Source organism: Rutidosis leptorrhynchoides, chromosome 7, assembly GCF_046630445.1.
Source record: "Rutidosis leptorrhynchoides isolate AG116_Rl617_1_P2 chromosome 7, CSIRO_AGI_Rlap_v1, whole genome shotgun sequence".
NCBI classification, from domain to species: Eukaryota; Viridiplantae; Streptophyta; class Magnoliopsida; order Asterales; family Asteraceae; genus Rutidosis; species Rutidosis leptorrhynchoides.
Window position 1 is genome coordinate 274184088 of NC_092339.1, and position 12943 is coordinate 274197030.

Consider the following 12943-nt stretch of genomic DNA (forward strand, 5'->3'; position numbering starts at 1 on the left):
ATTTGTATTGTGGACACCTATTAGTTTTAAAGCGGCTTTTGGTTTAGGAGTCGAATACTTTGTATTGTCGTTTCAGTTTCGTGGCCGTCTTTTTCCTCGGTTGGTTAGGTTCAGTTTTAGTTTTAGTTAGCTTTTGCTTTGTTAGAATTGTTTATTGTTCCCGAGCCTTGCTCCGAACATCAGTTGTATTCTTTGTTCGTCCTTTTCACATTCGAAGACTTTGTTTTATACTATTCGTTAGTTTTTTTAATTAGAAAAAGCCATTACCGAAAATAATTCATAACAAAATATATGATTGATCAACATAATAGGAAAGAAGATTCTGAAGTATAAAATCAATTTTCAAATTATTTTGAATTCCTATTTTGGGGCAAAAGCTATTAGTACAGCATAATAATCCGTATCAATGATGATAAATCATGATGCTAAATTAATCACTCTTCCCCTTTTTCCTTTTGTTGTTGAAGATCCAAGAAATCACACATGGAACTCCACCACTCACATTATCATCCTAACCAAACTAAACACTCCCACATAGTATTAAAATGGACTAACCAAAACTAATGTAAATAATTTCAATGCTGAATCACTTGTGAAATCAAGCTCAGTAGAAACGACAATTCGATCTTGTCGGTTTTCTCCTTCATCTTTAATCCTTCTTCTCCTTCTAATACCTTTGCCGTCTCACTTTCGCAATATGCCTTCACGGCACTCGTGATTTCTTGTACTAAATCAACGATAACACCTTCTACGCCCATAAGATATTGAACATGCACAGCTTCAGGAATGTTACTGTTCATATTTGATCAAAACAAGTTCGATTAAAACCGTATAATGATACAAAAGAAAATTATTTTCCCCGTAAACCATGAAGATGTAAACTTACTTTAGTCGGCCGTAAGTTAGAAGAGAAAGATTTGATTCGTTAATTTCTCTAACGACTGATGGATTTCTAAAAATACCCTTCACTTCGGAAACAATGCCATCCAATCCACCTTCTAATGCAAGCTTTTTGGCTTCTTCTAACGAATTCATTCTCACATCGTTATAGATCTCATTTCCTCCATTCGTCAAGAAGTACACCTGTACGTTTATATCACATTAATCAAACACGATTCATAAGGCAAATAAGTCGGAAAGTGCAAAACAAACGGGTCAGGGTGGAAACATATTTTCGTATGTCAATAATCATTTATGTACTGTAATATAATATATGTAATATGAACGGTGGCGGATCCGGGAATTTTTCGACGGATACAAAATGTTGAAAATTTTAAAATATGATTGCAAAAACTACCTTACTAAAATACTAAAACTGCTTCTAGATAATAAGCATTTAAATTCAAATTTATGCGAGTTTTAACATATTTGACATTTCTCTTTTTTAGATAATTATCTACATGATACCTATTTGACCCGCTATCAAATGTAAAATGGGCTTTAATTGCCACTCCAACAAAGTCAATGATAAAGAGAAACAGAGAAAGGACTAACAGGGTAAGTATGCTGAAGTTTCTTCATAAGCAATGCCACATCAGGCTTGAAAGTTGAAAAAATTATACGTCTTTCATGGGCGTTTTCGTAAACAACCTAAACAATACATTACAAATTATTAAACACAATCAAAGTTAGCACAAGATTATAGTAATTAACAAAGAAATATCTCTGCTTTAAGCTAAGTTACCTTTAAGATGACTTGAAGAACATGAATGAGATACTCTTCTTCATACACAACGTAATCATCGAATTTCAATTCAATGTTGAACCCTAAACAAGGGTTTACATTTTGAAATGCTTCTTGCAGAGTACAAAAATGATCATCGGTCTCAACGTCCCACCCGACAATGTTTCCATTTGTTTTTCTCAACAAAGATTTGCCCATTTGACCTGTTTCTCTTTGGATGCCATAGCTAAAGAATTCATCCACAGTCAACTCGGTGATCCTCTTTTCGGTTAGCGTTCCCTATAAGTGTTCAATAATATACATTAAATATAAAGAGAATTAGGCATTTCAAGACAGAGCATATGACTTGTTTTCACAACTAACTAGATTCGGAAGCATGCGCGTTGCTGCGGTTCTCAATATTTTTGTCATAACGTTTTTGCAATAACGTGTTTTGACAAAACATTTGTTGTACGCATTTAGCGTTGATTATTTACTCATTTATCCCCACTATAAATTTATAGACATTTATTTTTATTATGTTTTTGAGAGCAAAATATATGAAAAATGAAAGGATTTATACTCCGTAATATTGCAGTATTTTTTTTGATTAAAAAAAGTTGGATGGTCAACAATTACTTTACTACTTTGTCTTACCCCTTTACTCTCGATTAATCGAATAGGTGGTTTCGGTCGTGAGATAAAAAATTAGTTTTCCAACCCGATATCATATTTCGCTGCGGGATGATTTTGATCGGTTAACGATAAGTTAATTATACGTAAAAGGAAAACGGTTACCGGTAATATTAACATACTCTAAAGTTTATATAGAGTATAATATAAGAATTTAATTTAATTGATGTTCGAAATATAAATCTTTACAATTTTATGTAGGTTCAATGTTTTGTGTAACACATATTGAAGCTAAAAAAAAAGAATTTAAAGTGGTAATGTTCATAACTTAGAGGTTCAGTTTGTCATTTTCATCGTAAATGGGGGTGTAAATAAAAAAATAATAAAGTAAAATGGGTTGATTTCATCCATATATCCATCCTACCCTATCTTTAGTACTCCGTATTATCTCCTTTAACAGCTTATTATCCTCTCCACCGATCTTCCCCAATTTTCCATTCTCATTTTCACTACCATTATAATATCTTACACTAAAATCATAAAAAAAAAAAATCAAGAAAAATTATATCGATGGTTGCGATTGACTCGGTGGTTTCCAGTAGTTCCGACCACCTGAACTCGATTTAGTTTTTGGGTTTTTCTAACACCCCACTCTCAATAGAGTTATACTATTTGTATGGTTAGTTGTACCGTGTGCATATTTAGTTGTAATATATATGTGAATAGTACAATGCAGGTAAGAAAAAAATTATTATTTTTGATGTTTTTTTACAATAGTAAGGTGTTGGCCGACGGTGAAGGTCGACGGCGGTGTCGGCTGTTGTGATCGTAACTGTTGCCGGAAGTAGCTTTCCACCGCCACTCTCGTGGTGTGTTGGGCTATTGTAGTTGTTCTCCTACAGGAGGTCCAGCGCTTGACATTTATCAGAGCCACGGTCGTGAAAAACCCGACTCAAAAACTTGACTTTTCAGGTATGTGTTTTTTCTAACCACTACCAAACCGTCCTATGTTCAGATTTGTTTATTGATCGGTTAATTTTTAGATTTGTTTTTGTTCCTTTAATATATATGTTTATCGTTCCCCCCCCCCCCCCCCCCCCTTAAATCAGACAATTGGGTGGACTCGTGAGGTATTTGATATGCTGGGTGTCTTTTAAGTTTTCAGGTATGTTTATATATTTCATCAAACACTAAATTGCCCTTTGTTCCGGAAGTTTGTCTCATGTGTGGATCTGGATGTTTTTTCTTTAGATCAGATTTGATGGTGGTTGAAAGTTGTGGACGATGACGGTCGTAGCCGGCCGTGAAATCGGCGGTGGTAGTGCATGGTGGTGTAAAGTGGCTGATGGTGGCGGTTGCAGGTGGTTGGTGGACATGGAATACTGGTGTAGATGGAAAAGAGACCCAAAAATTAATAAGTTCATGGTTTTTTTTTTTTTTTTGAATATATGTAAAAAGACGAATATTAACTGGTGGTCGTTGTATAAAATCAGAAGATTAAATAAATTATCTCCAAAAAAAAAAAACTACTGTAGCTACAGTGCGCTACAGTAGCTACAGTGTTTTTGAGATATGTGACGGGTTATGATTGGAGGGTGTTGTCCATATTTAGTATATAGTATAATTAATGTCAATATAACTGTTTAAGAAATATTGTTATTTCATTATATTTTTTGTTTATTTACTTTACAATTTTATTCCTTATTTTTTACTTATTTTTTTGTCTTACACTTTATAAAAAAATTATTTCTTTTTTACATGAGTTTCCTTTAATAGATTCCCAAACATTCATTGTATTTTTTGTTTACTTTAAAGTTTTACCCCTTATTTTTTTTGTCTATCCTTTAAATTTCAATTTTGACTGACTCTTAGAGCCTAAATTAAATTTCAGACAGGATTTAAAATCCATGAAAATTTGATTTTACCATTTTCATGACGTCTCAATTTTATTTTATTTTTTAAAATTTTATTTCCTACTTATTGGCCGGAGGTCCACTCGAAAGCAATCTCTCTATCCGTCGAATAGAGAGAGGAATGACTTTCTTTACTTTTGAGAGTGTTTTCACTCTGGGTGGAGAAATGACTTGTTTTTATTCTCGGATAGGGGAAGGATTGTTTATGTCTCACCTCCCCCATACACCACTTATGTGGTATTGGGTTTTGTTGTTGTTGTTGTTATTGTCTATAAAAAAAAAAAATTCTTTTGACCCTGGAGTTTCTTTTAATAGATTCTCAAACATCCAACCACTAGCCTACCACCCCTAGGGTTGAACTTTATTTCTTTTATTTTTTTTTTATTTATAGAAGTTAACAATTAATTTGAGACAATGATCGAACTTGATATTAATATCTTCAAAAAAGTGAAACATGGTCTTGCAAAGTTGCAACCAAGTATCACCATTATACCTTATATCTAATTGACATAGTCCAACTGAATAGTACTGTTTGGACTATCTCAATCTCACACTAAAGCCTCCAAACTTTATCCAACGTACGAATCGGCCCCCTCTCCAATGCTACTATTTGAACTATCTCAATCTCATACTAAGGACCCGAAACTTTATCCAACGTACGAATCGGCCCCTCCCCAATTTTCCTAAAAAAACCTCACACCCTCGAGAAAATACAAAACACCCCCCAACCCTACCCCCTTACCCCGACCCGACTCGCCTCCCCGTTATTATAACTATAATAATATTATATAATATATTTCGTCCTTTCATCTTTTTTTTATTTTTTTTTATTTTTTTTTCCCTTTTTTCAAAAAAAACCCTAAACTTTGTTCAAAAATTAAAACCGCCCCCCCCCCCCCCCCCCAACACAGGGGAGTAAAGTGTCAAATAACCATTTTCATAAAAAATCTTAACTAAACTCTACCCAAATATTCAACGGATCATATCTTCGAGCTCGCAACGAGTTAAATTTTTCCGACATCATCGTTAAACTCGAAATAATTTTAGGAACACAATGTCACTAACTATACGCGAAATGGAATCTTTTTAAAAAATACTAAATATTTGAGGTACTTTTCATACACGTTGATTTTGCGTTAAAATTTTAAAAGTCGACAATTCCGTAACGAAACGCGGAGATGCACATAGCACATATATTGTTAATTTAAAATAACATTTAAATCTTTCACGGATTATACCTTTTAGTTCGACTCGAGTTGCGCTTCAACGACATCATCGTTAGCCACGAAATAATTTTACAAACTAAACGCACTAAAATACATTGAAAACCGAACCCCCGGCGCGAAGCGAGGGTTCGTAAACTAGTTATAACTAAAAAACTATTGTGACAAACATTTCACATTTTATACATAAATTGGTATCAAGTCAATACACCATTGTCAAAAAAATTGGTCTCCCACAAAATTTGAAACAATAAAGGTATAAGAACTTACATTCTCTTCAGAGAGGATGAAATCGTCGTGAAAAATAACTGGTGTGTCGTCTTTTGTCACCTACAAAAACGATCATAGTTCTTGTGTTCACTTTCCACCTCTTGTTTCACATCCAAGTTTATTGCATTTTGTTTTCTAAATTTTGTAACATAAAAATATACAATTTTCGATCGCAATGAAAGTAACAAAAAGCAGGTAAAAATAATCAGATTCATTGCACAAATCATCATGTTTTGTATTCTTAAACTTATATACTAACAAAAAACAGAACATGAAAATGTATAAAAAAGTAAAAATAAAAAGTTACCTGAACATCAAATTCAATGTAATCTAGTGGATAATTAGCAGCTTTATTGAAAGAAAGAATTGAATTTTCTTTATAAGCTTTCATTCTTTTATCAGTTGACTGTAACACGTTCATGCCATGACCACGATGGCCCACCACCATAAATTTCGGTAATACTTTTTGGCCATGGCTCATATCCAATCCTGTTCCATTAAATTAAAAATTGATACCATTAAATATTTGATTTGATATCATACTTTTCAAAACGATATACTTGTTATATATTGAACTAATGCAGACTCTCATAATGTAACTCTCATAATGTGATTGAATTAGTAAATATAATAAATAACTTAACGGGCGATTGATTTAGTTTTAAAAATAAAATTGTGGATATAATAAAATTTGAATGACCAATTTTTTTCAATTTTTATAAAGTAACAATAAGCTAAAATAAAATATAAAATAAATTAAAAAATTATCCATTAGATAGATCATAAATAGGGATGACAATGAATCTAAAAAATCCGAGATCCACGAGTACCCGCATCCGTGATGGGCGAGTAAAATCAAAAATCTTTACCCGCGGGTGGGCGATGGATGTAATCTTGTACCCGCTGACGGGTCGCGGGCGGGTGATGGATGTATTACATCCGTTGCCGGTTAAATCCGATCCGAGAATCCGATATACCCGTTCGAAGAATCCGTGGATATACCCGTCAAATAATCCGTGGGCATACACCGTAGAATGCATTCAACCAATATTTGCTTGTATTATTCAAACATTTAATAAGTTTCTTAATATTAAATTACACAATTTGCTTAAAAGAAGTAAAAAGACTGTGCATTTTGTTTTTTGCATTACACAATTACACTTATCTATGGTTGAATATTGGATTTTCAAATCTCGGACTCTTTGTATACCATGCGCATTTTGATTTACTCTTCTCCAATTCTCTCTTCAAGAAAGTTTGATTTCCTTTCTCAATTCTAACGTAAGTCCACAAAAATTATACGGAGTATTAACAAAGTTTACATTACAATAGTATAATCTCAAATCATGTCTAGAAACTCATACTACTATATTATTTCATTGACTTCAAAAAATTTTCAAACAATAACATAAAAATTTGGTGATCGATCACTATTAAATTTCAGTAATTTGATGCGTGCAAGTAGTACTAGACTACTAGTATAACGTATTTTGAGTAATTTAATATAGATACGAATGTAGTATTATTTTATGAATAAGATCTGAGGGTAAATCCGTCGCCCGTGGATATACGCGGGTACGGGCGTTGATCTAAAATTAAATCCGATAATGAAGATCCGCGGGTTGACGGGTTGACAAAAAATCCGCGGGTACGGGTGATGGATCCAATGAATCCGCATCCACAACCCGCGGGTGCCATCGCTAATCATAAATAAACATTCAACATTTTGTAGCTAGAGGTAAAAATATCGTTAGATCAGAGATCATTTCATACATAAAAATAAATAAAATATATATGTTATTATTCCTTAAGCATAAATACATTTGTGTCGCAATCATGCAGCAACATGTTCCATGCATGTAAGGCTGTTTTGGATTGCAAATGATTCAACGTAATATTAAATTATTAACTATTCAACACGTTTATTTATAATCTCTAAATAAGAAGGGATACTAAACAAACAAAAATTCATGTTGAATCATTGTTGAAATTATGTTTTAACCATTCAAACCTCCATTTTCTTTTAGTGTCTCTCAAATTATATCAAAAAGTTAAAGTTATATTCTAAACACTTACGGAGTATCAGACAATTATATTATTTTATTATTAAATTAATACATTTAAAATAACAAAAATTTTAAATTATTTAACGCTTAGTCGTTGTTTTATCAAACGAACTCCCTATCATTTTCATCTCAAATACAAGATAACAGGAAGAATATAAAAAAAATACCAAACATTTAAATTATACCGGTGGGACAAACAGTGGCGTGAAGCGACAATGTTGCGGCGGCGTTGTCATTGACCTGGTCCAAATGCGGTACGTCGGAGACATGAATAGCAGCATTGACAGCAGCCATTTGTATGTTAAATATTAATAATCAATTAAAAGAAAAATAAAGGAAGGAGAAAAATGGATAATAAGATGATTAATTTTTAGTGGGAAATAAATGAGGGGTTTGGAGAGGGTATTTATATATGTGTGAGTAAATGGGATTCCGATCTCGTTCCTAATCCTGTCACCGTCACCGTCACCGTGACAGCAACAGGGAGGTAGGATCTCCTCTTGGAATATTCTGTTTTTTTTTTCTTTCTTTCTTTCCTTTTCTGACTTTTAGATAAAAGATTGCATTACCTTTATGTGTTTTTGAGCGTTGGGTTTTCATTTATTTTAGGAAATGTGTCCTTTGACCCAAATTAACCGGTTCTATTTTTACGCTTTATTCTACAAAATATTAAGTTAATTAAAACACGAGTTTGGGAAATGATTTTTTTCTTTTTTGAAAAGACAACATTTCATTAATATTAAAATATGTTGATAAACATTGTATTTTTTACTTTTGTTTTATTGTCTATTATCTATCTAATTTAATTATCTATTATCTGTTATATATTTTGTTTTATTTAACCATATTTATATCTTGTATGCATACATTGGAAGTATTAAAGAAACTTTAAATAATTAGTCGTTTACTCTTTATACTCTTATAGTTATCAATAAATTTGCTTGCTTTAAGAAAAAGGTAAATTAACAATTAATCCGACATGTCTAAATTGAATACTCAATAATTAAGTTACAAAAAAAAATACTAAACATAACCTATGGATTACCTTCCTATTATATGAATGAAAGTTTTACTTGCTTAAAAAAAAAAAAAACCTATGTATTACGTTTAAACATGCCAATTTAAAATTATTATGAATAACCATCGATACCAAATTTGAATTACAATTACAATAGTCTATAAAAGTACTAGTAATATTTATTAAGTAACTAATTCAACCTATGTTCAAAAGCTTAATATATTAATTAAAAATTTAGCTCCGAGGGTTATGTTTAATATTTTACATAAATTATTTTTTTATACTAGTATTACTCCTATATTAAAATATTTTATAATTACTAATTTAATTAGGGGAATGATTCTCACACACTGTTTTTTGATCCTCACACACCAATTTACTTGAACTCCTCCCTAATAATAGGGTAAAAGTGTGTGTGAGGATCAAAAAACAGTGTGTGAGAATCATCCCCCATTTAATTAATATTACGAATTGATTAAATATAATCTATATCTATATAGTATAGTCATATAAAGCTCTAAAATGATGATGTCATCACTAAGCTAATTACCCTTTAATGATGATATCATAATTATATATTAATTTAATTAAAAAAATAATACGAAATCTTTTATAAAAGAAAATACCAATCTCTTCTAAATTGTAATTTTAATTTTCTAAAAAAATTTAAAAGACATTTATTATTACCATTAATTATTATTATTAAAAATATAAATATTCAACTTTGAGTGAACTTTATTATTATTATTTTCTTTTTATATAATAATTATAATTATAATTATTAGATTATTAATATTCAAATATGGATTACAACAACAACAATAAAACCCAATACCACATGAGTGGTGTATGGGGGAGGTGAGATGTAGACAATCCTTCCCCTATGCGAGAATAAAGACAGGTCATTTCTCCACCCAGAGTGAAACACTTTCAAGAGTGGAGAAAGTCATCTCTCTCTTTATTCGACGGATAAAGAAATTGCTTCCGAGAGGACCTCGCCTTTATGTAGGAAAAAGTTATTTAAAAAAAAAATAAAAATACTAAAATAAAAATAATAATAGACGCCATGAAAATGGTAATATCAAATTTTCATGGATTTTAAATCCTGCCTGAAATTTAATTTAGGCTCTAAGAGTTAGTCAAGTCGTCAATAAATTGGCGATTGTTGTCGACTCAATAGATCCGTATCAAATATAAATATGTATGCAAAATTAATTACGTTACATATGTATGCGACTCAAATATGGATTCTTTTACGAAATTAATTACGTTACATATGTATGCTAAAATACATGTCTCTATATATTTTTAAAAACAACGACAAGTTTCTTTGTCAAACGGGTCATTAAAATAAATGATTTTAGCATTTACATTCACTTAATACCTAAAACATGTCATTAAATTATTTCGTTTAAACAAACTCGTGATTTCATGGGTCATTTCACTAGTTTTTAATATAACACGCATTACACACATTAAAGAAAGAAAAATAACACGTGAGTCAATGGTTTTTTTTTTTTTTTTTTTTTTCCTTTCAACTTACAAAAGTTTACTCGTTTATTTTCATTTCGAGTTCTTATTTAATGTTTTTAATGTGACATTAAAAAATATTCATCATAATTGACTCAAGTTGCACGGCAGGATTATCACTAGCGCGCTGTTTAGATGGCAACATTGGGCATAATATTGTATGCTGACGAATTGATCCGATCCAATCTCATTTGACCTTTTTTGTGACCAATTAAATAAATTGGAAATATCACTCTCAATCTGTTGCGGAAAATAAAATGATCCGGCTAACTATTTAACTAATCCATAAAAAGGGTAAATATTTATCGTCTTACATATATAAATAAATATAAATATAAAGATATGATAGTATTAATGTTCTTTGAAATGATATTTAAATTAAAGTGTTTGTAATAAATATATATATTTTCAATTTTATATCCTGGTACTTTCAAAAATATATTTTGACTTCCTAGATAATTATATTCCAAACTCAATAATGTGAAGCCGATGAGACTTGACTAGGTTTGAGTTAAGGTCTTTAAAAATCGAAGAGCTAGAGCTCGATTCGTTTCAAATCTAACATTTTAATTTTTGGTTTCAAGTTCATGCTGTTTCAGTGGCGAAAATAGACATTTTTTTCACTTGTGGTAAAGAAAATTTTAAAAGCGTAACAATTTTTTTTGAGCAAATATATGAAGCTTTTTAGGCAAAATTTGAAGATTTTTGGATAAAATTTAAAGGTTTTTGGATAAAATTTAAAGGATTTGAGCCAAAATCTTGAGACATTAGGAGCAAAATATGAAGACTTTTATCTAAAAAAATTCCACTGGATTCGAAACGAAAAAACTCAAATTTTTTGCACTAAATTTTTTTTACTGGGGGTGGGTGGCCCCACTTGCCCCTCTTCATTTCCACCTCTGTCAGCCGTTCGTCATTAGACAAGTTCGAACTCCGTTTGAGTTTAACTCAGTTATATATATAATAGAGTAGCAAGTATTATATAATTTATTATATATCATTATATTATATTATATTATATATTATATTATATTATATTATTATAAAAAAATAGTTAATGTATATAATTAAAATGCTCGTGTCTCGCAATCTCAATAAGAAACTCAAACTTGAGCTCGTATACTATATATCTTCAAAATATGTTCAATATTGGACTCTCGTTTTAGCTGGACATTAAAGCTCTTAACAAATCGAGTTTGAATAGTTCATGAATAGCTTACAAGAAGTTTGGCTTATTTGCACCTCTAGTTAGGGGTGTTCATCGGTTCGGTTTTCGGTTTTTCGGTTTATTCGGTTCGGTTTTTTCGGTTTTGAAATTCTAAAAATTAAAACCAAAAACCAAACCGAAATCAAATTCAAATATCAAAACCAAAACCAAAACCGAACCGAAAACCAAATATGAATTCGGTTTGGTTTCGGTTAAAACCAAATTAACTTCCACATCGACTTTTTTTTTTTTTTTTTTTTACTTTTTTCTCACGATATAAATAAACATTATATTATTAACTTTGTAAGTATCATACTAAAATAATATATATAATCGAACATATATACAAATTTTAGAAAATAAAATAAGCTTATATAATAAATACATTTTATATTCAAAAATAAATAAAACCAATACCAATAACAAAACTAAAACTTTCTCGGTTTTAGACATAGTGTATACTTTCTATAATAAACTGTTGTAAAGCAGTGTATATAAATTTGATTGATTCAACGTGCACACACACATAAATTGAACTGAATAGCAAATCGACTTGAAATGATTACAATTTCAAAAATGTGGAGTTAAAAGGAAAATTATGAAATTAAAGATTAAAATAGGATTTCAATTCAAGTAAACCGAATTTGACTTGAAGAGTTAAAATATCTATTCAAAATTGTTTCTCGTAGATGTATACAATAATATAAATAACTTCAAATATTTATTTAATATTGTATAAATTGAATTCGGTTCTATATTCGGTTTTCGGTTAACCAAATTAAAAAATTTCAAAACCAAAAACCAAACCGAAAAACCAAATTAAAATTCGGTTTCGGTTTTTCTCGATCCGAAAACCATTTTTCAAATTCGGTTTGATTTTTTTCGATTTGGTTTCGATTCGATATTCGGTTTAAATGGTTTCAAACCAAATGGTGTACACCCCTACCTCTAGTAATTAGCGAAAATAGTTGTATAAAATATACATGGAGGTGTTGTTTGGCTTATTTGCAATAGTAGAAGAGTGAAATTAAATACTCCGTATTGAATATTGAATTGAATAATTATAATTATTGAAAAAAAAAATGAAAAAAAAAAACACGGTCAATTGTCATACATGGTTGGCAAACGACTTATCCTTAATTTCTAGAACTGTATTTTGCCAAAATGGTATCCAAGTCATGCTGATGTGGATCCACGAGAAGATATTAGGTGCGAAGTTATTATATCATATAAGATTATTTGTTTACGGTGTATATGTGTGCATAATTGAACAGATAATATACGGAGTATAATATATATTTATTTATTTTAGGATTATATATACACAAGTGGAAAAAACGAGGATGTAACATACACGGAGTATATAACATATATTTATTTATTTATATTTATATTCTGGAGATTATAAAAATTGTCATGA

General features: G+C 30.5%; 1 protein-coding gene across 2 annotated transcripts; it reads right to left on the reverse strand.

The window, feature by feature from the left end:
* Positions 1 to 304: 304 nt before the first annotated feature.
* On the reverse strand, positions 305 to 8282 carry LOC139857007 (glycerophosphodiester phosphodiesterase GDPD1, chloroplastic-like). Of its 2 annotated transcripts, XM_071845716.1 has the most exons (7): positions 7954 to 8262; positions 6010 to 6191; positions 5703 to 5762; positions 1685 to 1963; positions 1495 to 1590; positions 887 to 1083; positions 305 to 792 (listed from the first exon to the last, which is right to left on the reverse strand). In XM_071845716.1, the coding sequence occupies exons 1-7, from the start codon at positions 8060 to 8062 to the stop codon at positions 576 to 578; spliced, it is 1140 nt and encodes a 379-aa protein (XP_071701817.1). In that variant the 5' UTR covers positions 8063 to 8262; the 3' UTR covers positions 305 to 575. The 2 variants fall into 2 exon arrangements, with proteins under 2 accessions (XP_071701817.1, XP_071701818.1); XM_071845717.1 differs by lacking the exon at positions 305 to 792 and having other exon boundaries at positions 883 to 1083; positions 7954 to 8282.
* Between the last annotated feature and the right edge of the window lie 4661 nt (positions 8283 to 12943).